The sequence below is a fragment of the Callithrix jacchus genome, chromosome 12 (genome assembly GCF_049354715.1).
Source record: "Callithrix jacchus isolate 240 chromosome 12, calJac240_pri, whole genome shotgun sequence".
Classification (NCBI taxonomy): domain Eukaryota; kingdom Metazoa; phylum Chordata; class Mammalia; order Primates; family Cebidae; genus Callithrix; species Callithrix jacchus.
Window position 1 is genome coordinate 43,268,730 of NC_133513.1, and position 27,462 is coordinate 43,296,191.

The 27,462-nt window shown below is 51.9% G+C and overlaps 2 protein-coding genes across 2 annotated transcripts in view; one reads left to right on the forward strand and one right to left on the reverse strand.

The window, feature by feature from the left end:
- The window catches only part of LOC118146270 (placenta-specific protein 9-like), a 37,791-nt gene extending 24,988 nt beyond the window's left edge, over positions 1-12,803 (forward strand). Inside the window, exons 4-5 of the transcript XR_013524377.1 lie at positions 6,553-6,689; positions 8,112-12,803. The gene's annotated coding sequence lies outside the window, so the exon portion shown is untranslated. The remainder of the gene's footprint in view (positions 1-6,552; positions 6,690-8,111) is intronic.
- The window catches only part of LOC100393932 (annexin A11), a 50,497-nt gene continuing 25,822 nt past the window's right edge, over positions 2,788-27,462 (reverse strand). Inside the window, 17 exon segments of the mRNA XM_078343984.1 lie at positions 2,788-3,562; positions 4,830-4,926; positions 4,928-4,944; positions 5,133-5,191; positions 6,269-6,364; positions 8,573-8,602; positions 8,605-8,665; positions 9,931-9,987; positions 10,115-10,194; positions 10,628-10,718; positions 12,654-12,767; positions 13,446-13,516; positions 13,519-13,539; positions 13,786-13,873; positions 15,792-16,187; positions 17,546-17,748; positions 19,247-19,309. Coding sequence (XP_078200110.1) covers positions 3,503-3,562; positions 4,830-4,926; positions 4,928-4,944; positions 5,133-5,191; positions 6,269-6,364; positions 8,573-8,602; positions 8,605-8,665; positions 9,931-9,987; positions 10,115-10,194; positions 10,628-10,718; positions 12,654-12,767; positions 13,446-13,516; positions 13,519-13,539; positions 13,786-13,873; positions 15,792-16,187; positions 17,546-17,704 — 1,497 coding nt within the window. The 5' untranslated portion in view covers positions 17,705-17,748; positions 19,247-19,309 and the 3' untranslated portion in view covers positions 2,788-3,502.

Consider the following 27,462-nt stretch of genomic DNA (forward strand, 5'->3'; position numbering starts at 1 on the left):
TCATAAGGCATTCATGCAGTCGTCCAGCCCATACTTAACATGGGTTGGATCCCTTGGGAGGGACCATGAGGGCAACCAGAGGGACAGGAAAACAAGGAGAACAAGGACTGGGACAAACACAGGTGTCAGGTCCATGCCTAGGCCAATTGTCATGCCCAGAGTCAGGTTCCAGCCCATGCTGAGGTTCGAGGGGAGTGGGTGGATGGGCGATAGCTGAAGGAACATCTGGCAGGCCATAGGCAGGTAAAATGTAGCTTTATTCAGCAGTGATCTTATCAGCAGCTCTCTCACACTGTCTGCCTTTTTCTCAGCTGTGCACTCCAGCTCTGCAGCTCCTGCTGCCGCCATGCTTGCAGCTGCACTCCCTGGCCTGCAAGGCCAGCTACAGGATCAGCAGCTTAACTCTTTCCCTCTGGGCACAAGCCGAGCTGTGTCCTGGCTCCTCTCTGTCCATCTGCCAGATGGTCACTCTCCCTTACAGGGGTTGGTAGCTTCACTCTCTCTCTCTGGGTGCCAGTGCACACCATGTGGAGCCATGCCAATTCGAGCCCAAGAACATCTGTATAGCGTCAGCAGGGCAGTTATACCTTTTCCAAACAATAGGGGCTTCAAGCCAAATATGAACTTACACAAACAGGTTATATAACGAGTGGAGTATGCACCTGCGACCTAAACTCGCTGAGTCGCTCTGGCCTGGATGTCCGCCCCGGTCTATTCCTTGACCAAAGCACATCCATGTACCTTACAATAGGTGATCCCCAAGTGTGTAGACAAGGGTCTCAAACCCAAGGGCCTGCAGGGGCCACAGGGGTAACACTGGCTCGGTGTAATACAAGAGGAAGTGGTGGAGCCTATAGCAAATAAAAAGTACAGGCCCAAAGCGGCAGCTGCAACTCAGCTCCAGCCATGCAGGAATGTAAGCCCCGTGGCGCCAGAATTTGAGTTTTCAAGAGAAGCCAGAATTCCAGATTTTTAAAAATATAAATTTCTCAATGATTAAATGTTGGCAACAAATTCAAACGTCTATAAACACTCTTTGGGAACTAACGTAAATGTATCTGTAGGTGCAATATTGCCTGCTAGGCACGAGGCTGGGAACTTCGGTGTAACCAGGGCGAGGCAATGTCACAGAACATGGTCACATCAGAGCACATTGGTTCTAGGCCCTGTCACAACTCAGGAGGCCATGAGCATCACCTTGAGTTCACGGCAAGTTGTGTAATGCCAAGCAGCCCATCCCATCAGGCAGGTCCCACCTGGCACCCAAGGGCAAGGGGCCCCCCCAGCAGAGGAGTTCTTGGGAGACCAGCAGGGATGGGGTTTCAGCTTGGGCTTCAGGCATGGACTCTGATGCAGAGCCATGTTGACCAGGACCTGGTATCAATCTCAGTGCCCACACCAGCCTTTGGCTTGGGAGGGCAGGTCTAGGTAGACTAGGTTAGTTCTCAGCTCGTGCCTGCCCCACACCCTTTGGGTGTCATTCTTCCTCTGTGTTTAGGGGGCAGTCTTCACGCAAATGTCTGCAGATGAGCCACTCAGTGGCGTTCCTGGCAGGACTCAGCAGGCTTGATCTAGCCTAGTCTCTCTGAATTCTCTCATTTCTTTTTCTTTTTTTCTCATTTGAGACAGGGTCTCGTTCTGTTGTCCAGGCGGGAGTGCAGTGGTATAATCACAGGTCACTACTGCCTTGATTTCTTGGGCTCTAGCAATCTTCCTGCCTCAGCCTCCACAGTAGCTGACTACAGGGAATGCACCTCCATGCCCAGGTAAATTTTTTTCTTTTTCTTTGAGATGGAGTCTCATTCTATTGCCCAGGGTGAAGTGAAGTGGCATGATCTCAGCTCACTGCAACCTCTGCCTTCTGGGTTCAAGCAATTCTCTTGCTTCAGCTTCCTGAGTAGCTGGGATTACAGGGATGTGCCACCATGCCTAGCTAGTTTTTGTATTTTTAGTAGACAGGGTTTCACCATATTGGCTGGGCAGGGTCTCAAACTCCTGACATCAGGTGATCTGCCTGCCTTGCCTACCAAAGTGCTGGGATTACAGGCATGAGCCACCACACCTGGCCAAAGGATTTAGTAGAGACAGGGGTCTCACTATGTTGGCCAGGCTAGTCTTAAACTCCTGAGCTCAAGCGATCCTCTTGCCTTGGCTTTCCAAAGTACTTGGATTATAGGCATGAGCCATGTCTAGCTAGTCCTCTCTTTTTTAAACTTCAACACAGGAGGTTGGAAAGGGAGTGGAGACCCCGGATGCAGGGCAAGCTCTAGCTTCTGGAGCTTTCACCATAATTCTTAGAAACTCTTATGAATTCTCTGTCTTCACACCACCAACCAAGGGGCACAGGGTTCCCAGAGACCAGGGCCCGGAGCCCCTTTCAGCCTAGAAGCACACTGATGGGAGGCACTGGTCTTGTGACTGTCTGGTTTGTTCCCATCCTTCTCTCTGCCCCCGACCAAGGCGCATCAGGAATTAGCATATACCCTTCCTCCCACCCGGGACCTGGGTGAAGAACTACATTCCTCCCACCACACCTTCAGTGCACTTCACTGCACCTGCACCCAACCAAGACCCCTTTGCCTTTCCGGTTTCTGGGCCCCCTGCCTGGATTTCGGGAGCCTCCCTTCCCATGTCCTTACAGCCCAGTCCCCAAAAACCAGCATAAGCTCACGGTTTCCTGTGCACAAATTTCTACCTAAGGTTACGTGCATTTTCACTGGCTGATAAGATCAGAACTCTGAGCCACAGGGCAGAATCAAGCAGAAGAAAACAAGCTGGTACCAGAAAGACATTTCCAGAACATTCCAGAGCTGGCTGACTTTTCATGTGGAAACAAGTTTTGGCTACAGACATTCAGGTTTAAGGCACATTCCACAAATTACAAGCAGCCCTGTCACTAATAGGGAACTGGCTTTGTTCTCATGGCTTCTGCATGGAAGATGGAAAGAATGACTTTCTGGCCCCCCCTTTTTTTTTCTAAAAAGGAGTGAGTTTGGCAATAACAAAGCTGGTGACACACTCACCAGACACACAGGCACGCCTCCCTTTTGTTCCTCAGTGAGGACACGGCGCTTCACCACCCAGTCACCCTCACTAGCAATGTGTACACAGCAAACACATTTGTGTTTGTATGTGTCTGTCTGGCAATGATTGTAAGAAAAGAAAATATGCCTCCAAATAAAAATATACAATTACATGACGAAATGAAGCCAAGTCTTAGCCACAGCAAAAGGGAACGATTGCATGAGTCAGAAAAATGAAACGTCTACTTCAGCAGCAAGAGGCTGTGAGGGATGGGGTAGAAAAGGCATCCTGAGAGAGTTCTAGACCGACCCAGGTCCTGTGGCACAACATATGGGTGAGGGGGTGGAGGACAGGCCTGGGCTCTAGGATGGTGCATCTCAGGGCTATTTGTGGATTTGTTAGAAACAGACATTCTTTTGGCCTTTTCCTGGCACCGCTGTTGCCGGCACATGGGCAGAAGTGAGCCACCAGTCACTGTTCAGTCATTGCCACCACAGATCTTCAGCAGAATCTTCCGGTAATCCCCTGAAGTATCTCCCTGGCCACAGAAACAAGGAAGATATTCGTTAAGGGAGGCATGGTTGCTTGTAGCCTCTGGCTCCTGATTTTCTGCCCTGAGTGCCCTTATAGGGAGGAAGCCCCGTCCTGGGAAATTTTCCCCCGCTTCAGGTCCTGGAGCAGGCGCAACAGATCTTAGATAACGCAGTTTCACTTTCCCCAGGTCCCCATTAGAAGATGGAAAGCTGCACTCACCCCAACTATCCAAGTCAAATGAATACCCACAAAAAAAATTATAATCGTCCTAAAAACCACTTCCCAGGGCTAACCAATACTGCTTTTCCCAGTGCATTTATGCTGCCTTAAATTGCGGTTACCAGTTTAATGCAACAGTCTTCTGCTCAGGAAACGCAACCTTCTCACACATGACTGTCCAGTGAAGGGCTCCAGCCTCCCAGGTCCCATGGATCTCTCCTCTGTCTGAGGCCACTGCACTTACTCTAAGAGTGCAGGCTCAGCTTGGCTCATTTCTAATCATTTCCTTCCACCCTAAGCAACTTGAGAGCAAGGCATGTGGCTTCTTCCAGATGTCCACAGCCCGCTGGCATGCAGGAGATACTCTGTAAAGAATTACTAATTCTCTTTTGTTTTTTGTTTTTGGAGATAAAGTCTCAGTCTGTTGCCCAGGCTAGAGTGCAATAGAACAATCCAAGCTCAATAAATCTCCGCCTCCCAGGTTCAAGCAATCCTCCTGCCTCAGCCTCCCAAGTAGCTGGGATTACAGGCATGCTCCACTATGCCCAGCTAATTTTGTATTTTTAGTAGAGAGTGTTTCTCCATGTTGGCCAAGCTGGTCTCGAACTCATGACCTCAAGTGATCCACCCACCTCGGCCTCCCAAAGTGCTGGGATTACAGGCATGAGCCACTGTGCCCGGCCTAGAATTACTAATTCTCTAGCAACAGCTTCATTCATACAGCCAGGGAAAGGAAGTGAACTTCTCGTGATGACATGCCCACCATCATCAAATGCTACTGAGTCTAAGGTGGGGATGTGGTCCCATGGTGCAATTTCAAGGCTTATGTGAGTTCAGAATTTGAGTGTGGGGGCAACAGCAAGGTCATGACCCACCTGCCCTCAGAAGCTTATAATCTGTTTAGGGGCAATGGGATAAGCAAGTCTGAGATCCACAAACAAGATGCCCATACACGGTACAGGGGCCAAGCATATGGCCACTTCAAGGAGGAAAGGTCCGCAGGTGACTGGGATGCCAAAAGGAAGCCCAGTCTGGCTGTAGCAGGCCCGTACCGAGATGTCGTGGTACAGCGACTTGCCATACATCCGCTTATACTCCGATCTGATGTCCAGGAGGTTGGTCTCGCTGTGAGACACCATGATGCGAATGGTCCTTTGTTCCTGCCCCCTAAAGAGAGTCCACCCAAGAGCATGAGCATCAGGCTTCCCACCCGCCCTGGGCCCTCCAGTCAGTCCCCTCCCAACCCAAGTCCTCAGAACTCTTGGCTGAGATTTAGCTCTCCCCAGGCCTACTACCCTCAGCCCTTGGCAAAGGCGAGGCTAAGGCATCCGGATCTACATATGCAAGTTACATACCCTCATGGCCTTGTTAAGCCTCTCCGCAAAGAAGGCTGGGGTATTCTTGAGACATTTCACTAGAAGAGAGAAACACGGCATAACCAGATCTGCAGAAAATTCTCAGCCCAAGCCAGGCATGGAGTCTACAAGTGTCCTCTTAGAGGCCCAGATGTCAAACCCATCACTGCATCCATCTTTTCTCCTCCCCCTCCTGTTCCAGGCTCAACTATCCTACGATCTTGGCTCCAGTTCTTTGGAACAGTAACACGCAGAAACAGGATACCAACCCACCCTCTTTCCTGGCAACCACTGTGGTGAAAAAGCAAGAGCCAGAGGGGAGGGGATCTTTGTGAGGCTAGGAGCTGCGCAGGGAAGCCATGTGGATGGTGATGAGGAACTGTGTTGCTGCTCAGGCAGGAGGGGCAGACTGGAGAGGCTGTGCCCTTCATGGAGAAACCGTGCTGAGTGGAATGAGCATCTCCCTTGGCTGCCCAGGCCACGAGACCTACTGTGGGGGCAGGCAGGGAAAGGAGGATTTTCCATCTCTCCCATCCAGAAAGTTTCAAAAAAAGCATAATGAAAAAAGGCCAGACTGATTTTCCCAAGTGAGTAAAAAGAGGGGTTGTGAGGGCCTCAGGGCAGGGACCTGACTCTGCATAGCAGGGAGGGACCTGGAGCCCGCCAGGCCCTGCTGGAGGACACAGGCTGTGTAAGAGGCACACTACCACCTCTGAGCCAAGCCAGCTTTCCTCAGCATGGGCCTGTTTCGCTGTTGCAAGTAAAAATCTTTCCACGTGTTTCTATCACAAACATCTGACAACTGTCTGCAGGGATGTATTTTTAGAGGAAACTTGGCAGGAGTCATGCTCCTCCAGGAGTGCTGCTGGATGCCCTCCCACTAATACCCACACTGCAGTTCCCTTCTCTAGGGCTGTACCACAAACACAAACAAGACGCCTCCGGGACAGCGAAGGGTTCCACTGTATAGGGAAGTGGCATGACTTCCCAGCATCTGGACACTCTGGGTTGAGCAATCTTGGCTCCTGTGGTCCTTTCACAATGTCACCCCTCAGCTAGTGGACAGGCGAGCACCCTGAACACTCACAATACACGTTAGTCCCTGGCGGGAGGGCAGGCAAGCCCGAGACACTTACCCACGGCCAGTATGCCCTACTCCAGGTCCCCGGACATCTCCCGGAAGATGCTCTTCTCAATGTCCTGGCCTGTCATTCTCTGGTACTCATTGAAAACTAGGGGGATGACATACAGAGGCTTATATTATGAACTGAAATGTATCTCCCCGAAGTTCATATGTGGAAGTCCCAACTCCCAGGACCTCAGACTATAACCGTATTTGGAGACAAGATCTTTAAAGAGGTAATTAAGTTAAAACATGCTGCTAGGGTGTGCCCTGATCCAATCTGCCTGGCCTCCTTAGGAGAAGAGGAAGTTAGGAGACACACAGAGACCCCAGGGATGTGCGTGTGCAGAGGAAAGACCTTGTGAGCACAGTGAGAGCCACGAAGAGGCGGCAGGAGAAACCGGTGCCGCTCTTGGACATCCAGCCTTCAGAATGTAAGAAAATGAATGTCTGTTGCTTAAGCCACCCAGTCTGTGGTATTCTCTCATGGCAGCATGAGCAGGTTAACAGAGGACTAACAGGAGGTGGCCTCTGCCCTAAGACCCCCCCGCCTCCCACTCTGCTCCCACACCCTGCATGGCCCCAGGCCTGCCCAGCTTTCAAGGAAGCCAGAGTCTTCATCACAAGTCATGTGTGCTGCCTGATGTCCCTCCCTGTGGTCCCCTTCTCAGGACTGCCAATCTGTTTAACCAAATCACACCTTAATTCCCCTCCAGGGCTCACTTCCATTGCACCCCAACACAGTGTCCCCTCTTCTCAAACCCCCCACACCTCCAGTCTCTGCCATGCCTTGGCCTTATTCATGCATCTGTGTCTTCCTCAACCTGCCTGTGAGCTGAGGCCCAGCCTGGCCCAGACAGCCTGGCTTTTTGCTGCCCACCCCTGCCAGTCCAGCTCAACCTAGGACATGCTAAGCACCCATGGGAGTGGACGGCTGACTCCTAAAGAGGCAGGCGGCATGATGGAGACCTGGGTCCTGGGTCCAGCTCTGACGCAGGACATAAAACTTTCCTTCCTCAGCCTGAGTGTCAGCTTCTATATGCATACTAAAGTCGTGATTTCTGCTCTGTTTCTTTCTCAATTAATATCTCTTCAAATCAGCTCTGCAGTTCCAGAGCCACAGAAACCTTTGACAACCCACAGCTCCCTTACCTTCCACATCCAGCCCAGACCTCTCCTGACCTCCACGCACAGCAACCCAGAAGCCTCCCGGTAGCTCCACCCTACAAGCACCTATAGCCAGCTGCACCTACGGCTCCCCTATCTCAATTGAGGGCCACTGCATTCTCCCACCGCTTGGCCTAAAGAAACCCTATGTAATCCTCAACACCTTTCTCTCCCACATGCCACGTTTCCAATTCATCAGCAAACAGGGCTAGAACATGATACCCGCTCACCACAAGCCCCTACCGCCATTGTTCCTCCCCTGGGCCCCCCTGAGCAGGCTTCGCTGCTCGGCCATGCACCCTTCCCTCCATTCTCAGCACCGCAGCCAGGGATTCTGCACAGCCTCCTCTGCTCAGGGCCCTCCAGTGGCTTCCTGTTTTGCTCAGGATAAATACCCAATTTGGGGAAGTCATCAGCAGGGCCCTCTCTCCTCTCACTCACTCCATCTGCTCCACACAGTCCCCCTTCACTTTCTCAGTCGTGCTGGGAGCCCTGGGCAGATTCTGTGCCTGCGTCTCCTTTAGGTTTTTAAATCAAATGTCATAAACTCAGTGAGGACTGGCCAAGAACCTCCTGGTGGATCCTACCATCACTCCCTACTGGTTTCCAGCTTTATTTTCCTCTACAGGATTTATCATCTGATACAGATTTTATTTCATTGTTTACTGTCTGTCTCCTCAAATGAGAAGGTGCAGCCCATGGAACAGACTCTGCAGTGCCCTGCCCCTCATCATGTCTCCACACCTGCTCCACTGCCTGACCTGACGTACTGGCCCATGGGGGAGCATGATTTACATTTGTTGAATGAATGAGTAAATGAATGGCACCCAGTATTACTGCCATGACTGTTTCTTATGCCAGGCCTTGAAAACACTGGATTGGGTGCTCCCAAAGGATTCTCCCGGCTCTAACAGTCCACATTCCTGTGTATGAAGATACCAGGTTTCCACACCAAGTGGAACCTCCAGAACTGGATGCTTGCCAGAACTCAGGAAATCCTCTATCTTTTAAATCCCCACCGGGGGGCTCTTCTAAGGAGGCAAAAGCCCTATGCAGGGAGGAACCACCAAGTGTTCCCACAGCTTTGTCTCCCCGCAATGCCCTGACTGCCCTCATCTAACTGGCCCCAGAGGGATCCAGCCTGGCTTACCTGCCACCAGGTGGGCCCGGCTCCGGGAGACAGTACTGCACTGAACTTGGACTCATCTGTTCCCAGGCGGTTCTCCCCAGCCGCATACAGCTCCTGGAGAGAGAAGAAGATTCACAGGCGGCACAGGCCACACCCAGACCCCAGGCCCAGGTCACCCAGGAGAGCTTGGTAAACTTCTGAAGGTTTGAGCCTAAAGTATTTGCCAATTTGCAACCTCTGAACTAGACAGCCTCTAAAGTGCCTGCTAGACCTCAGGTAGCAGCCCTGAAGAAAAGCAGAAAGCAGCAATCAGGGGCTGAGATCCCACAAGTCAAGATGAGGCCATAGCAGGTCTGGACTGAGAAGGCAGAGCCTGAGACAATTTTCACACCACTAGAAGTGGCATGCAAAACTCACTGGAGCAAGAGCCAGAGCTCCAGGGGTGTCCAGCCCTGAGTGCAGAATAGGAATGGATGTCCCCAGCCAGAGAGACACTGAATACAGTAGACCCTACAGGAGCAGCAGGTCTGAGCCTAGGACAGAAGCAGGTGCTAACTGGGCACAGAGGACTGAGCCAGGGATGTCTGGGCTCTGCCTCTAGCTTTCAGTTGGGAACAGTGCTCAACCTTTTTGAGCCTCCGTTTCCTCATCTGGAAAGCAAAAGGACCAGACTAGAGGAGTAGCTCTCCACCAGCCCTAACAAGGGGGCATTCCTTCAGGTCTTGTACCAATCCAGCAGATGGTAGAGATAATCAGACTGCTGGCAGCTCCTGGTGAGTGTCCTGCCATGGGTGGTAGGAACAGTGAAGGGGGACAGAGAGGTATGGCCAACTCCACTGCACCAGGAAGTCACTGCTCTGCCCTGCCATGATACTATGGTCCAAATTCATTAGTGGGAAACCCAAACTTTTCTAGAGAGCAGCTCAAGTGCCTGGACTCTTTCCCTTTTGTCTGCAACTCACAAGGGTGACAAGGACAGAATTCTAAGGCTGCTCAACTAATGTAGCAGCTGGTTTCCAGGCTCAAACCCTCAAAAACTTAACAAGCAAGTGCAAATTCTGCGCCTTTGTAAACATAATGGTATGCGCAACTAAACATGGGGAAGGTGTGCAGTCACATGAGATCCCACATCCAGAACTGGCATCTATCAACTACTGAAAAACTTACTCTCCCACATGTTCCCCACTCCAGGTGGGGAAACTGAAGCCCAGGCAGACAGGTGATCTGCTCGAGGTCACACAGCTGAGCAGTAGCCCAGCACATCTGAAACTCGCAGCGTATCTACTGTTCTTTCCACCCTAGAGCACCTCTCTCAGGAAGCAAGAAAGCGGGGTACAGCCCTGCTTTAGAAAGCCCAGGGGCTTGGTCACTACACTCACCTGGGCATCTCTCTGGACCAGGGTCATGTCCACGTTTGTGCTTTCATCACGGTTTCCCTGAAAGGAAGCAGGTGTATGGTCAAGCCTACTCCTTCCCCATTTCTTTTCTCTCCCTTCATGCTGGGATCCTACCTCTTTGAACTCCATCACTTGGGGGCCCCCAGCCCTGTCATGGGAAAAGTACCTGAGAGAGAGAGATGAGGAGCCGCCGGAAGTACCCTGACATGTCACTTTGAATGGCCTCTTCCAGTGTCTTTTTGAATTCTGAAAAAAAGAAGCAAGGAAGGTCTACTCTGTAGCTCTGTTTATGGAGCTGCCCATTGTAAACACTATCAATAGCGGGCACTGGGGAGAAAAAGGCTGGGGGTCTCGGGCTTGAGGGAACAAATAGCCCATATGGCCCTCCAGGGACATACAAGCCTGTGACCTCCAGGCTGACCTGGCCTCTAGTGAGCCTTGGCCCAGACCACATGCAGGTTTTCCCTGGCCCTCCCTTACTTTAGTCATCTGCACCATGTACAAACAGCGGGAAGGGCCAGGTCTTGGCTCAAGGCCCAATGTGTATGGGGTGGCAGGAGATGGGGTGATAAGATGACCAGAAAGGAGTAAGAGGCCCTGGGAGAGAGTGAGGCCACAGCCCCGAGAGCACAGGGATCTGCAGAGGGCAGAGGGCAGAGGGCAGAGGGAGCAGCCCCACCTGCTTTGTAGGCTCTGTTTAATTCCCGGATGTGCTCGTTGCTGCGGGAAGCAAGGATCTCAATCAGGCAGGCTTCATCAGTGCCGACCCCCTGCAGGGGCAGAGAACACAACCAACCGTGCGCTTGTTCCAGCAGCCTCACCAGCACCCAGGAAGGAGAGCGGGGGCCACGCTGCTGCCCTGACCCCAGGGACAAACCCCAGCAACAGAGGCCCTGACGCAGAGACACACCCTCCAGCCACTCCCAGGCTTGAGGGAGTCAGCTCCTCTGCACAGCCCAGGCAAGCACAGTGACAGTTCAGTGGTGATAAGCAGGGCTCACACAAAGGAGCATCCACGTGGATCAGAAAACTGAGTATCAGAGAGGGGTACTTCCTGGTCCAAGGCCACACAGTAAATGGGTAGGTTAAAATGTGGACCGAGGCCTGCTTTATTCAGGGTGCAGCCGGAAGTTAGATGACAACAACTGAAAAAAACGGGTAAAAAGTCAGAGAGATCCAAGTAGACACATGGAAAATCCAGTCCTAGAGCGGGTGGCGGAATGTCTGGAAACAACTAGGAAAAGGCAGGGACAACGAGGATGAATGGGACAACCATGGCAGGACAGTGAGAAGGCAGAGGACAGGCTGAGCAGCCTGGCTTGTATGTTAGTTTGAATCCTGGCCCTGCGGCTTACTAACTGTGTGACCTCGGGCACGTTACTTAACCTCTCTGTGCTTCCAATTCCTTGTCTGTAAGACGGAAGTGATACTGGGACCTACCTCCCAGGGAAGTCATGAGGATTAAGTGAGTTACTGTATGTAGAACACTTAGGGCCTGTCAGGCAGGACGTGCGGCATTTTGTCAGCCGTTTCCCGCTGCAGCTACTGTTAGGTTAGTACATGTTAGTACATGTTAGCCCCTCACCCAGTAGTCCCAGCATGTCCTGAGACAGCATCCACTGTCCCCATTTCACAGGTGCTCCAGGACACACAGCTGGTGAGTGACAGCTGCCCAAACCTGTGGTTTCTAACACTCCCCAATCACTAGCTCATGACTCTGGCTGAAGACGGGGGCCAGGCAGATGTCTGGGAGCCACTCCCTGGGGCCCCAGGCCATCCCCCTGCCCAGTCACCTCCTGACCCCCTCCCTAGAATAACACATGTAGACGTGTCTCAGTGGAGACCTCTCTCCTTTCCAGGCCACCACACTTAAGTCTCTGCTTCTCCTGGGGAGGGAACAGTCACTGTGCTTATCAGGCCTCTGAGTGACAGGCTCCTCCTGGGCTCCTGCCTGACTCATGGGATTACCCTTCCAAGGGAGCCGCTAGGCCCTACCTGCAGGGTGCACACAGAGCTGTGGGACTGCACAGAATGGACAGGACCCACCCCTCGGTCAAAACCTGTGGTTTCTAACACTCCCCAATCAGGCCTTAAGGAAACAGTGAGCCCAAGCCGTGCCCATCTGAATCGGCCCCTGTTCTAGAGCTGGATCTCATAGGTATGTGGGGAGTGGTTGACAGGCACCCTCTACAAGCAGCCATGGCAGGAGAAGCACAGAAACGGACAGAAGAGCGGACGCTCAGGAGAAGCAGAGACCAGAGAGACATCTGGCCTGGCCCTCTCCATGCCAGGCAGCTTGGCTTTACCTACATAACTGATTTCCCACCTTCATTCTGCTTAAACCGAAGTGTGTTTCTGTCATTTGCTAGTAACAGAGTCCTAAAGATGAGAACAATACCAGCCATGGCCTCCTAACCCTCTTCTTATCAGAGTCACTACCTTTAAACCCCAGCTCCACCATTTCTTTAAGATGGAGAGAGACTTAAGGCTCCCTGATAATGACGGCTGCATCATTTGCCTCTTGGGGAAATCGAAGGGAGTTCCCCTTTCTACAGTACGCAGACTCCAACCCAGGAGGGCCTGGTAGTCATACTGACAGCAGCAGCTAATGAGTGGGCTAGAACACAGCGCACTGTCCAGGCCTCCTTCTGGGCTGTGTCCACACACATGAACACACGCACGCACACACACACACACGTACACACCTTGATGGCTTCCTTTATCTCATAAACGTCAAAAACGACTGGGGTCTTCATCAGAGCCAAGATTGTCTTCTCAAAGTTTCCTCATGGTTCAGATTTCAGATCTTTGATCAAATCCTGATTGGATATTTGAATAAAAAACATAACCGAAAACAAGTCTATGTTTAAAATCCACAGGAGGTGACTAATAAGAGCCATATCCCAGATCCGAGGACCAGCAGCATGGACATCCCCCAGGGGCCGCAGATCTCCCAAGTCGGAGACCACTTTTTACCAAGATGCCCAGGGAATCCGTGGCACATTGAAGTATCAGAGGCACTGGACTAGGACACAAATCTAATCAATAGTCACCCAATTTTTACCTTTCTAAGATTCAAAACCCCAGAAGTTCAAAATACACTCATACACACTCCCTGCACTTGGGCAGCACTCACGGCCTTTTCCTGCAAAGCTCTTGTAACAGCTAAACCTCCCAGGGTGATCATGAAGAGGGCAGGGGAGGGAAAATGATGTGGCCACAACCTCAATGAGTTGTGGCAGAGCCAGGGCTAGACCCCAGGGCTAGACATCTGGAGCCTCTCAGCAAACTTCGGCACCCTGTGGACTCGTTTCTCCCTCAGGGCATCCCTCACCTCCAAACGCTGCCACCAGCTCGGTGGGCAGAAAGAAATACCCTCCTGCTCCTTACTGTCCATCCAGGAGACTTGGGCCCACCCAAGGAAAAGCAGGGGTGAGCAGGGCTCTGCTGAGCCGAGGACACACCTCACTGTCCCCTGCCCCCACCCCGCAGCTCACCTTGCCATAAGCCGTCTTGAAGGACAGGATGATCTGCTGCCGTTGCTTGTTGGAGCGACTCCCCATCGACAGATGATGGCCTTCTCATTCGTGCCTGGAGGAAGAGGCAACAGGGGTGGCTGGGGTGGGGGTCATGAAGATGTTCTGCAGCTGAGACTTCCCTGGCCTGTGTCCCTTAACTCTTCTGGGCCTCCCAGCTGCACCCCCATATCCACCTTCTCTTTTATCACCACTGAGGCCAGGGCTGCGTCCCCTGGCTACCCCAGCCCACAGAGCCACTGTGAAACTGCCTGGGGAATGGGCAGCAGGGGTAGGATTTGAGCCACCCAGGGTCTCTCACCGAAGCCTTTCATGGCCTTCCGCAGCACCTCGGCATCTCGCAGGGGATCAAAGCCAGGAGCATCGGTGATGGTGCCTCGGTTTCCAAACTACTCAGACAAACAGTCACAGGTAAGATGACGTGCACGCCGCCTTCCCCAGATGCGAGACTGCTCCAGCCCCAGACTCTGGGAACAGCCCTCTCTCTAAGAGCTGGGGTATCTGAAGGTGCCCACAGTCAATGACGCAGAAGACTCTATTCCGAGTCTGCCTAACTTGACTGTTATCTGGCCTCCTGTTCTGGTATTGGAGCTTCTTCCTGGCTCCAGCGGCTGGGAGCCCACCTATAGCTGAGTCCTGACACTGAAAATCTGCCCGGTACCCAGGTCCTCCAGGACTGGGGCTCAGACTCCTGAGGAAGGGCAGGCCTCAGGAGCAGGGGCTGTGGCCTCTCTCATCAATGCCTGGCCTCCACAGCACATGTGAGCACACATGGGTACTCCTAACAGGGCTGGCTAGCCCACATTTCCCCTCTGGTGGATGTAGGTGCCCAGCCTCCACAACTGTGCATGGCACCCCGACAACCTCTTGATCTAGCACTGGTTCCCTGGCACTGTGCTCTAGACTACCACCTCCAGACCCTGGCAGCTCCACAACCCAGCAAACTTGAACTGGAACTTTCCAGGCTAAACTGTCTCCCAGCGGACTGTCTTCCTAGGGGCTGGTATAAACTGGTTATAACACAATTATGGGAACAGCCCAGGGAAAAGATAATGGAGAGAGTCTGGAGGATGGCTCGGGGTGGGGGAACATGTGGGTGTAGAAGGGAAGGAGGAAAGGAGACTCTCGGTCTAAAAATAGTCATCAAGCACATAACCACTACCCCTGTGCTGGCTGGTTGGGCCATATAACCAAGACGATGAATTCTAGATTCTGCAACCATGAACTGTTCTCCAAAATGAGCGAAGATCAACCCTGGAGAAACTGCCAACATTTTCCCTACCCAAAGGGAACTTTAAGAATCCTCCAAAACCTGTCTGTAGGGGTGAATATCAAGGGGACCGAAGATAGCTGTTGGGCACAAAGCCTTGAGATGTGTGGCCTGGGCAGTTCTTACAAAACACACAGCCCAGACAGTAAATGACAGAGGAATGAGGAGCACTCGCCGGGGCATTTTGACCCAACTCCCAAGTGGAGTCTCTCATCATGCTGGGAGAAACGGGACAGCTCCCTCAGGCCTTAAGCAACACAACCCAGAGGTGGGGAGGTGGGGAGTCTGCGAGAAGGTGACACTCTTTGCTTTTCTATAATTTTTTTTTTTTTTTTTTGAGACAGAGTCTCACTCGGTCACCAGGCACCAGGCTGGAGTGCAGTGGTGACATCTCGGCTCACTGCAACCTCCGCCTCCCAGATTCATGCAATTCTCCTGCCTCAGCCTCCTGAGTAGCTGGGACTACAGGTGCGTGCTACCACGCCCAGCTAATTTTTGTATTTTTAGTAGAGACGGGGTTTCACCATGTTGGCCAGGATGGTCTCGATCTCTTGACCTCGTAATCCGCCCACCTCAGCCTCCCAAAATGCTGGGATTACAGGCATAAGCCACCGCGTCTGGCCTGTTTTCTGTTTTTTTTTTTAAAGACAGGGTCTTGCTCTTTACCTAGGCTGGAGTGCAGTGGCATGATCTCGGCTCACTGCAACCTCTGTCTCCTGGGCTCAGGTGATCCTCCCACCTCAGCCTCCTGAGGCACACACCACCATGCCCAGCTAATTTTTTTCTATTTTTAGTAGATATGGGGTTTCACCATGTTACCCAGGTTGGTCTTGAACTGCTGGGCTCAAGCAGTCTGCCCACCTCAGCTTCCCAAAGTGTTGCAATAACAGGCATGAGCCACTGTACCTGGCCCACACTAAAAAAGAGGTTGCAGCTGGAGGCCTGTGCCTTTCCCTGTCTCCCCATCTACTGGGCCATGTGTCTCCAGCCTTTGGGTCCCAGGCCTGGACCGAGGGAGGCAGTAGGCTGACACTTACCTGGGTTGGGGGCACAGCGGGGGTGATGGTCCCAGACCCTGGGTATCCTGGGTAGCTTGGCACTGGCTGCTGCTGCTGCTGCCCAGGGAGTGGCATTGGAGGCTGACGGGGATAGGTCGCTGGTGGCTGCCCAGTGTAGGCCCCTGGGGGCTGCTCTCCAGGGGGTGGCATGGGCTGGCCCGGCACTGGGGCCCCTGGGTATGGCGGATATGAGGGCATCCCGGAGGGTGGGTTTCCTCCTAGGGATGGATACATCTCATAGACAGGAACAGGCTGCTGGGCAGGAGGGGGTTGCCCGAAGCCCCCAGAAGGCACTGTTGGATAGCCAGCTCCAGGGGCCCCAGGGTATAGATTGGGCATGTTGGCTCCTCCAAATGTCCCAGACATGTTGGCCGCCTGCAAGGACACAAAGTAGAGCCTGAGGCCACCAGGCCCCGCTGTACTCTGTCCCTCCACCCTTTTACATACTTTAGCCAAGTCAGTCCTCACAACGTCTCCACTTGTGGAATATGAAGTATCGTTATACCCATTTCATAGACCATAGAATGAGTTTACTTGCTCAAAGCTACACAGTCAGTAAACAATGCGGCTGGATCCAAACCAGAGATCCTCACTCCCTTCTGCAGGGGAGGTGCCTTCCCTCTCCACATAGCTGTTCATCCCATCCCAGACCACCTGGGTGAAGGTTAAGAGCTCACTGCCCAAGAAGGTGCATGGGTCCCATATGCAGGCTTGGGGCATCCCCATCACATCAGCCTGCTACCTACAGACACCTCTGGCAGGCGTACTCAGGTGAATTTGTACTCAACAGGAATAAAAGCCTAAATCCTTAGGATGGATGGCCTCCTACACCCTGCAAGAGCGGGACTCCCAGACTTCATTTCTCATCTCACACCCTCGCCTTTTCACTTTAGCCACACTGGCCTCTCTTCACTCTCCTCAAGCACCTCAGGCCCCCTGGCACCTCAGGGTACTGGAGTTGCCCAGACATCCATACAGTACTTCTTCCCCCTGCTGCAGGTCTTTGCTCAAACATCCTCTTTTCGGCAAGACCCACCCTACCACCAACTTAAAATCATCATCCCTGCACCACCCCCACCCTGCCCCCACTGCTGACCCCTTTACCCTGCGCCTCTTGTTCCCATGGCACCTACACTTTCAGTAACCTCACATCACTGACTTAAGTTACTGCCTGCCTCTTCCCCATAGAAGATAAATGCAGCACGGCCGAGGTTTTTGTTTGTTTTGTTCACATATTCCCAGTGCCTAGATCTGGGCCTGGCAAAATTAGGGTGTGTATTGGTTACATCATTTCCTCTAAAGATCTGTTTTAGATCATAAAATGTATTATTTTAAAAGCAAAACAATACATTTAAAAAGTAGCATGTCTGCCCAAGACACCTGCCACACACCCACCCAGGCCTAACCAGAAGAACCCTCCATATGTATACCTACATGCACACACAGGTACATGAATGTGGATACTCATACCCAGTACATGCATGCACACTCATGCACACACCATCACCACGCTCCCAGCCCTAACCCCTTCCCCTCGTTTTACAGATCGAGAAAGTGAGACCCAGAGAGGGGCAGAGAGCAAGTGGCAGAAGCCTGGTGAAAACCCTGTTCTAAGGAGCAGCTCCACACACTGCATACCACAGCAACACACATAGACAACTTTGGAGCCCCGGAGGCCAGCAGTTTTGATTCCTCTGGCCCCAGGGCTGCCTCGGCAGGAGGGCTGGACTCACCATTCCCAAGAGGTAGTCCGGGCTGAACTGCCCCGCAGGCTCTGCCCTCCCAAGTTCACCATCTTGGAGCCAGAGGACACACAAGGACAGACTGTTGTGGGACACCAGGCTGAGCCATGACAGAGGTGACCACGGGGAGCTCTGAGATTTTAGTAACATGAAGGCATTGATGGGAAGGGGTTTGGCTGTTTGCTATTATATGTCTGTAAAAGACAGGGAGAAGCAGGATAAGAGGCTGGAGGGAGATGACGCTGGGTCATGGGAACACATATACCAGTCTGAAAGAGGACAGGAGGAAACAGAGGCGAAAAGCCCCTCTGAAACCAGCAGGACCAGCACGTGCCCTGGGGCAGGGCTTTCACCCTCGCCCTTGTTAGGCTTGATTCCTCAGCTGACAAATGGGCTAATGAGGAGTGTACGGCTGGACTGCTGTGATGAGGACTGAGGTAACGCCTGTCTGGCTCAGCTGGGGGCCCGAGGGGCATTCATATATGACACTGTCACTGAGACTGGCATCATCCTGTGGCCTCTGGCCTGTTAGATGCTTTCCTGTCCACGGGAGCTTCAGATCGGCTCTTCCGCTCTAGGGCTCCAGACCCTCCAGGAAGAACCTTCCCTAAATCTCCTGTCTCCTCCTCTCTTGCTGCTCAGAGGCTGCTCAGCTGTGCTAGCGAAGGTGGCAGTGGCAGGACCCAGTGGGCAGGATTTCTTTCTACTCGAGAGAGGGGACCAAGGTCAGTGCCAGCCAACCTGGGATGGGCTTGTTCAGAGGGCAGTGGCCCAGCTCAGCCCCTAACATGCTCTGGGACAGTGGCTGAGCCACCTCCCAGTCTGGGCCTGTTCATTACCTGCTGAATGGTAGGGAAGGTAAATGGCCTGCAGGCCAGGGGTGCTCAAACCACAGGAACTCAGCTCCAAGGAAATGAATAATGCCTGGGGGTCCCCTGGGGTGAGGGGCAGCGGCTCAGACACCCTCAGGATGACCAGCCTTGGAACAGCCCTTTTCTCCCTTTGGTCCTACAAACCCTCATATTTCCTTTCCCACTGTGGGGACCAAATCTCATTTGAGGAAAACCAAAAGGGGCCAGGGCCAGAGAAGATGACTTCTACGTGTGACTACCCACAGCTCCTGCAGCCACAGGGAGGGAGTGACCTTTGACCCTTAGCATCTGCCTCTACTTCCTCTCTTGGCGAGGGGGATCTCATTGCTGCAAGCCCACACACCTTGAGCAGAGAGTAGGAGAGGTGGCAAGGGGCAACCATCACCTAGCAATGCTTCGGAGGGCACCGCATCAGAGGCTCTGCTGTCTATCTCATCGGTATGCAGAACCCCCCAATGAGGGAGAAATCCTTGAAGCAGTTTTGCAGAGAAGAAAACGGAGTCTCAAAGTGATAGCATTTGCTCACTGTTACCAGTGACTAAGGCAAGAGACCCAGCCCTGGGCCTGGTCCAGGGTTTTCTGGAGCCAGTTTCAAACCCAGGCCTCCCATGGCTCCAGCATCATGCTCTTCTCCAGCCCCTGTCCCACTGGCTGTCCCTCCATTCCCTTGGTCTGTCCTCCCCTCCCCTGCTGGGCTGGGCTGTGAGGGGAGAAGGGAGTGAGGGGAGGAGGGACTGAGGAAACTACTGTTCTCCCCTCTCTACTTCCGGCCACTGTACAGAGGCAGAATTCACTCTCCTCCCCACCCAGACCCTCTTACCTGGTGCAGCTTGGGGGTAGCCGCCTGGGGGCGGGGGATAGCCCGGGTAGCTCATGGTAAGATCTGGAAGAGAAGAGGAAAGCATATTCAGGCTCTGCCTAAGAGCCCCTGCAGGCCTGTGGGAGCCATTTTCTCAAGGGAGCAGCCACCACTACAACCAGGACCCAGCAGGAGAAGCGGCTGCATCTGCCCTGCTTGTTGGCAGCAGTTCACTGTCTACTGCTGGCGCCTCCAGCTGGGAACAGTACCCACCAGCATACTGCCTGACTTCTGGGCCAGGGCCACACCCCTGGCCCCCCACCCACAGTGACAGAATTCACTGCCCAGGAGACTGTTTCCTTGAAAGCCCCTCTCACTGAAGCTTTGCTCCTGCCTCTGCTGATGAGGGTGCAGTGCGTCTCTGGGCCTGCTCTCAGAGCTAGAGGCACACTGCCTCATCCTCAGGGCTCCAGGTCTGTCTATTATCTTCCTGTGTCCTTATTGCCATCCCTCCAGCAACAGGGGAAGCCAGAGGCTTCCGTCTTCCTTCAGTTTCCAACCTTTGGTTCATCGGGCAAGGGAAGCTGGTAAGGTATGGAAGCTTCATTCCTAGAAGCAAGAGCCCTCAGGAGGTTCATCTGATGCAGGGTGGAGAACCAGGGAAAATGAGGCACCACCACCCTGTTTCTGCAGCGGACGCTGCAGAAGTAAGTGATTTGCAGATCTGTCAGTAAAGCAAGAAAGTGATTTACAGATCTGTCAGTAAAGGAAGAAGAGAGGCCTGGACAGGTGCCAGGTGAGACACCTGCTCTCGTGGAGTCTCTCTGAACACAGATCCCTTGGCAATGCCCCATGCCAGCTAAACTGTGAGGAGGGACACAGATCTGCTGTGACAACAGCCACATTGTGCAACCTGCCTGCTCTTGCAGTTCGCAGAGACACCCAATGGCAAATGACAGGCGGGCATGTGAGGAAACCTGAGGCTCCCTCAACAATCACACCTGCTCGTCTTGGGTGAGCGGTTTCTTTTGACACACTGGGTCTCATGCTGCAGTGCACATCACAATCACCTGATGGGATTATTAAAACAGAGCCAGCATTTGCATTCTGAACAAGTTTCCAGGTGATGTTACTGGTCCAGGGAACCCACTTTGAAGACCATTGTTCTGGCCATGCTATCCAACTACAAGATTCTAGCTGCACCTCATATTTACCTTTAAAACTGGGCATGTTAGATTTTGTTTATTTTGAGACAGTGTCTCACTCTGTCACCCAGGCTGGAGTGCAGTGGCACAGTCATGGCTCACTGCAGCCTTGACCTCCTGGGCTCAGGTAATCCTTCTGCCTTAGCCTCCTAAGGACATGTGCCACCATACCCTGCTAATTTTGGGGGGGGGCAGGGGGCAAGAGTTTATTATGTTGGCCAGGCTGGTACATGCTGGTTTTTATTTTATTTTATTTTATTTTATTTTTTATTTTTTTGAGACAGGGCCTCACTCTATAACCTAGGCTGGAGTGCAATGGCTTGCTGCAATCTCTGCTTCCTGGGTTCAAGTGATTCTCCTGCCTCAGCTTCCCAAGTAGCTGAGATTACAGGTGCCTGCCACCATGCCTGGCTAATTTTTGTATTTTTAGTAGAGACAGATTTTTACCATGTTGGCCAGGCTGGTCTCAAACTCCTGACTTCAGGTGATTTGCCTGCCTCTCAGCCTCCCAAAGTGTTAAGATTATAGGCATGAGCCACTGCACCTGGTCTATTTTTATTTTTTAGACAGGGTCTCACTCTATCACCCAGGATGGAGTGCAGTGGTATGATCTCAGCTCACTATAACCTCCGCCTCCTGGGTTCAAGCAATTCTCATGCTTCAGCCTTCTGAGTAGCTGGAATGACAGGTGGGCACAACCATGCCTGGCTAATTTTTGTATTTTTACTAGAGATGAGGTTTCACCATGTTGGCCAGACTGGTCTGAATTCCTGGCCTCAAGTGATCTGCCCACCTTGGCCTCGTACAGTGCTGGGATTGCAGGTATGAGCCACTGCACCCAGCCTACATGCTGTTTTTCAGGAAGCTAAAGAACTTCCTTAAGGTGCCACTGGTCCCCACAGAGTGGGCTTGGTTTTCAGCCCTATGGGTATGGTCATTTGTTTGGGTCAGTGGGTTCAGAGGTGACTGTAGGCAAAGCACTATGGCTTTGGAGAGAGCTGGAATTGGCTCCCTGTAGTGTGGACCAAGGACCGAGTCCGTGCACAGCTTTCAGTCTCTTGGAGCCCCTAAACTCTGTTCTGGATGAGGTGGATAAAGTCCCTGGTGGCATCACCTTCAGAGAGGGTGTGACTCATGTCCCTATGGCTGGGTGAGCTGGCTGTCAGTAAAAAGCCCTCCCCATCCTGGCCCCAGCCTGACCCTTCTGCCCAGACTCTGCCAAACCCTCAGACCTCACTGGTGGGGAGGCAACCTGGCAGATGTGAATGGCCGGTGGGCTAGGAACCTTCAGGAGGAACTGCCCCACAGGTGAGCAGGGAAAGCCAGGATGGTGTCTCTACCACCTTCCTCCCTGGAGACTCCCCTAGGCAGGACCTCTAAGCACCAAAGACACTCTCCACTCCTGGCCTACTCCCAGAGGAATGAAGCCAAAAGCCCCATCCACAGCCAGGCCAGGGAAAAACCCCAAGAAACAAAAGCTGGATACCACCCTGTTCCTTACACCAAGTAAATTCCAGCCAGGCCAAAGATTTCAATGAAAGAAGTAGCCCCAAGAACCAAAGGCCTAAAATAAAATTTCAGCATAATAAGAAACAAATTTAAAAAAATAAAGATTAAAGAAAACTTAGGGAAAAAGTTGTATTAATATAATAAGAAAAAGATCAATAACCACTAGAGAAACTGTCAAATGATGTGAACAGATCTGGCAGTTATAGAAAAGGAGCTGAAGATGTTCACCCTCACCAACGTGTAAAGGAATCACCAATTAAAAATACACAGGCACAGTGGCTCATGCCTGTAATCCCAGCACTTTAGGAGAAGGTGGGTGGATCACCTGAGGTTAGGAGTTCAAGACCAGCTGGGCCAACAGGTGAAACCCTGTCTCTACTAAAAATACCAAAATTCGCTGGGTGCTGCGGCAGGTGCCTGTAATCCCAGCTACTCAGGAGGCTGAGGCAGGAGAATGGCTGGAACCTGGGAGGCAGAGGTTGCAGTGAGCCAAGATTGCATCACTGCACTCCAGCCTGGGTGACACAGTGAGACTCCATCTCAAAAAAAAATAAAAAATAAAAAAATACAGAGATGTCAAAATTTAAAATGACACACCTTTTGACCCAGCAACTCTACTTCTAGAAGTGTCTTTCCCAGACACACAACTGTGTGAAATGTCATACAGACATGAATTTTACTACAACATTATCTGTAACAACTCCTGAACTTCCACCAATGAGGCTGGTTAAATAAACCACAACAGATCCAACATACTCTGTAGCTATTTCTGAAATTAGCCAGCTCTGTATATGGAAAGATACCACCATTATCAATCAAGGTACACTACTGTACATGTCCTAAGCTAATAAAAAACTCAGAAACATACAAACTAAGTGGTTCCTATGTGTATATCTGCACACACATCCTAGTAAATGACACACAAGAAACTAGCTACCACTAGCTGTCTCTGGAGAGGAAAGTTGGGGCTAGAAAATGAGGCTCCCAGTTTAGATCTGTGCCCTCTGCCTTTCTGCCACATACATGTATTGCCCATTAAAAAACAACTTTTTAAAAAGGCCCAATTCAGGTGTGGACTTCTGAGCTCACTTGAGGCCACTCCTCTGGCCCCCAAAGTCCTGGATGCTCTTCCAAGACTAAAAGAACACACACAGGGTCCATTCAGTTCCAGGCAGACCTAGAGGGCCCGCAGGCCAGCCTTGCCGGCGCTCATGGGGCTCATTCCTGGGGTGGCTTTTAAGGGAGTTCCCAGCAGGAGTCAAAATCCACCTCCTGGCTAGGAGCTCTGCCCTGCAGGGTCCCACAAGGCAGGTTGACCCCACTGCGAGCTGCAGTCCTGCACCCCAGGTCTTTCCCTCTACTCAAGACACACTTCTAGTCCTCCCTTCTTAGAATAGCCTCATTTTCCCTACCATTCTCTGCCTGAAATAGCTTCAAGTCTGCTCCCCACTCTATTTTTTGGGGGATGGAGTTTCACTGTGTCGCCCAGGCTGGAGTGCAGTGGTGCAATCTTGGCTCACTGCAACCTCCACCTCCTGGGTGCAAGCAATTCTCCTGCTGCAGCCGCCCAAGTAGCTGGGACTACAGGCACCTGCCACCACACTGGGCTGATTTTTGTATTTTTTAGTAAAGACAGGGTTTCATCATGATGGCCAGACTGGTCTTGAACTCCTGACCTCAGGTGATCTGCCTGCCTCAGCCTCCGAAAGTGTTGGGATTACAGGCATGAGCCACCACACCTGGCCTGCTCCCCACTCTTCTCTCTTTTGGTTTTTTTCCAGAACCAGATACCCCAGGTATGGTCTGCAGAGCACAGGGCAAGGCTGTCATCTCCCTCCAGTGGATGCTACTCCCCACCTCCCTGAACTGGTACACATGGTTTCCCAGGCCATGGAGACATCATGCGGGTTCCTGTGAAATTTCTCCCTTGGGTTCCGCCATTGCTCCAGTCTGCCGAGACCTTCTGGGATTCTGCCCAACATCAAACATTTTTCCCCTCTCTCAGCTTTGTTTTACATCCACAGATGCAATAAGCATGGCATTTGTGCTCTGCCAAGTAACCACAACAAAAGGGCCAACGAGGGACACTGCAGAACTGTCACACTCAGAACTCCCCAGTTCAACATCAAACACTAAGTGCCATGTGGATGCAGGCATTTAACCAGCTCTCTCCCAACTCACTCTTCCGCCACCCAGTACACATGCACAAGTGAGTGTTCTAGCACACCTCTCTGAAGAGGGCCTGTTTACCTGCCTAATTACCCCAGGAGAAAAGCACCATGTAGTCCAGTAGCCTGGGGTGACCTTCAGGTAGATAGAGGCTCCCAGTACTGACCAGTCTCCCTGCCAGCTGTCCATGTTCTAACAGGCTAGAGGCTGCAGGATCAGCACATAGCTCTCTGACTCACAGAAGCAGCATTCTTCTCCTCCTTTTCTTTGAAAATTAAGAAATCTGTTCATGGTCCAGTCTTCTGGTAACTTTGGCCTCTGCAGTTTTTCGAAAAAGCCACCACAAGGGGCTGTCCTTGGAGGAGTCGTTCCTGGCACCCCAGGGCTGCCATATCTGGGCTTGGCAGGACTTCTAAGGCCCTCATGTCCCCTTCCTTAACCTGTCCAACCCCTACTCTCCAGGACAGAGGCAACACAGTGAACTATATATAATCCAGCAGATCTGCTCTCTCTCTCTGGCATCCATGAGAATCACACCTTCTGCACTGACAACTGCCTCTCTCCTTCTTTCCTTGCGTGGAGCAAGGGGCATGCTTCACACTGCTGGTGCAATTCTGACGGCCAGGGCAGGTCCCTGGCTCTACGCCTGCTTCTGATCATGGCCCTCTGACACAGGGACTCACTGGAGAGGGCCTCCTGCACACCGCAGGCAGCCAGCCCCCTTAGGGATTGCTTCAATTCTTAGAAACCTGTCTCTGGGGAACTTTTGGCCTCTGGTCCTGCCTCTTAGGGTAGACTGCGGCACAAACACTGCCCTTCCATCCTCACTGCGACCATCCAGCTGCAGCTGTGCACCTGATTTCATCCAGCTGCGGCCCTCTCCAGTTATATCGGTGCTTCTGGAAAACAGTCACCTATAGGACTTGCTAAAACCCAGATTTCTGGGCCCCACCTCCGGAGCCTCTGAATCAGTGTCTCTGGGGCAGGGCCCAAGAAGCTGCGTTTCCAACGGCTCCCCGGTGATGCTGCTGCTGCCCGACTTCAGGCTACACTGCCTCATCACACATGAGAATCACCTGGAGAACTCGCTAACAATGCTAGTGCCGGCCCCCATATTCTAAACCTAGGATAGGCCCAGGAGTCTGAAGTGCAAACAAGCATACATACCCCCCAATCCCAGTAATGCTGATGTAACTGGTTCTGTGGTCCACACTCTAGGAAACACCCTTTTCTTTAAGGTATTAGACACTTTCTAGCTTATCGATCTCACTCTTTGATATGGTTGGATTTGTATCCCTGCCCAAATTGTAGGCTATAATTACAATACAATCAGATTGCCATCCCCAGCATTGGAGGGTGGGCCAGGTAGGAGGTGACAGAATCATGGGGGTGGATTTCCCCCTTTGGTGCTGTTCTCATGAGAGTTCTGGTGAGATCTGCTTGTTTAAAAGTGTGTAGCACCTCCTTCCTGCGCCTCTCTTCCTCCTGCTCCAGCCAGGTAAGACCTGCCTGCTGCATAACTGTAAGTTTCCTGAAGCCTCCCCAAGCATATGCCAGCATCATGTTTTCTCTTACCTGAAGAGCTCGCTAAAAATGCTGGTCCCTTGGCTCCCATATTCTGGGTGCTTCAACCTGGGATAGGCCCAGCCTGTAGAACTGTGAGCCAATTCAACCTCTTTTCTTTATAATTACCCAGTTTCATAGATTTCTTTATAGTGGTGTGAGAATGAACTAATACACTCTTCTTCACAATAGTAAGCTCTAGGGACAGGCACTATACGTAGGCATCCCCCCACCACCTGCAGTTACATGGCAGATGTACCTGACCACAATCACTTAACTTAAGCATACCCAGAACGACTCTACAGTCTAAGAAGGATGTGTGATCAGAGTTTTGAGCTAAGGAACTGTGGCCAACCTGGAGACCCATTCCTTATCTATAAGGAACATCTGAACCCCTAAGCCATTCCATGGAATGCAGACCATACAGGAAATCAAGATTCTTTGTTCTGCATTAAATGAAGGTTGCCAGGTGGAGGTGGTTAGGAAGGAGGCTGCTAAATGAAAACGCCAAATGAAATGCTTTTTACAGTCAGCAGTGATCCTTCCATCCAGCCTGTCGCCCCTGGACCGCCCAGTATGTGAGTGCCCTCAATAAGCCCTATGCCTTGTTCACTGGCTCTGGGCCTCTCAAACATGGTGCCATCCCTACTAAAGTCGACAGGAGTCTGGCATGACAGCACTGCACCAGAAGCCAGTCTCAAAGCATTCGGTGGATGCCGAAAGCACAGAGCAGCTATCTGGGGGTGCTTCTCAGGGACTGCAAAAGGGCCTGTTCCCTAAAGCTGTGTTATGTATATGTAAGTGTACCATTCAATTTCACAGCTCTAAAAGGGCACTGGCTGGAGTCCCCTAACAAGAATCTAGAAATGCTACATTGGGACAGGAGGCAAAACTGCCAGAGCAAGAAGAGTCTCACTGCCCCCACTCAGCCATCCCCTACCACAAAGGGAAGCCTTGCTGTGTCTCTACCCAACAATGCGAGGTAGAGATATGGGCTCCAGCCACCAGCAAGGCTACGCCATGCATTTGCTGGTGTCCTCCCTGACTTCAGGGACACAGAGGGAAAGGAGAGGTGGCTGGTGTCAGTGCCATGCCTGGGACTCTGGACTGTCCTCCCCAGAGGGACAGCACAGGGCTCATTTGGGAACAGAGGCTATACCGGGCTAACGCTGAGAGGCAAAGGCCTGGAAACATCATCTTGGGCCAGAAGTCACACAGCAGTGACACCCCCTGCCCCTCAGGGCCTAGCAGCAAATGAATCAGGCCTGGACTAGAGCAGATGCTTTCGTGGGGTGGTTTTCCACTGACTGTCCCCAGCCTGGTGGAAAGAATATTTTTGTATTAGTTGTTTTTAACATTAGATCTTTAACCTGTTTTCACACACACACACACACACACACACACACACACACACACAAATTTATTTATTTATTTTAAAAAATACTTTCTCCATAAGGTTGCATCCATGAAGTTTAAATATATTGTTGCTATGGTTTCAATGTGTTCCCCAAAGTTCATGTGCTGTGAGCTTAATGGTTGATACAACAGTTCTGAGAGGTGGGACCTTTAAGAAGCTCTGCCTCATGAATGGATTAATGTGTTATGGAGGAAGTGGGCTCCTGACCACCAGTGGTTTGTTACAAAAGTATAACATGCTCTCTCTTTCACTCTTGTTCTCTCTCACCCATGTGATATCCTCTGCCATGTTACGAAGCACAAGAAGGCCCCTGCCAGACACAGCCTCACAATCTTCCCAGCCTTGAGAACTGTGAGCTAAATAAGCTTCTGTTG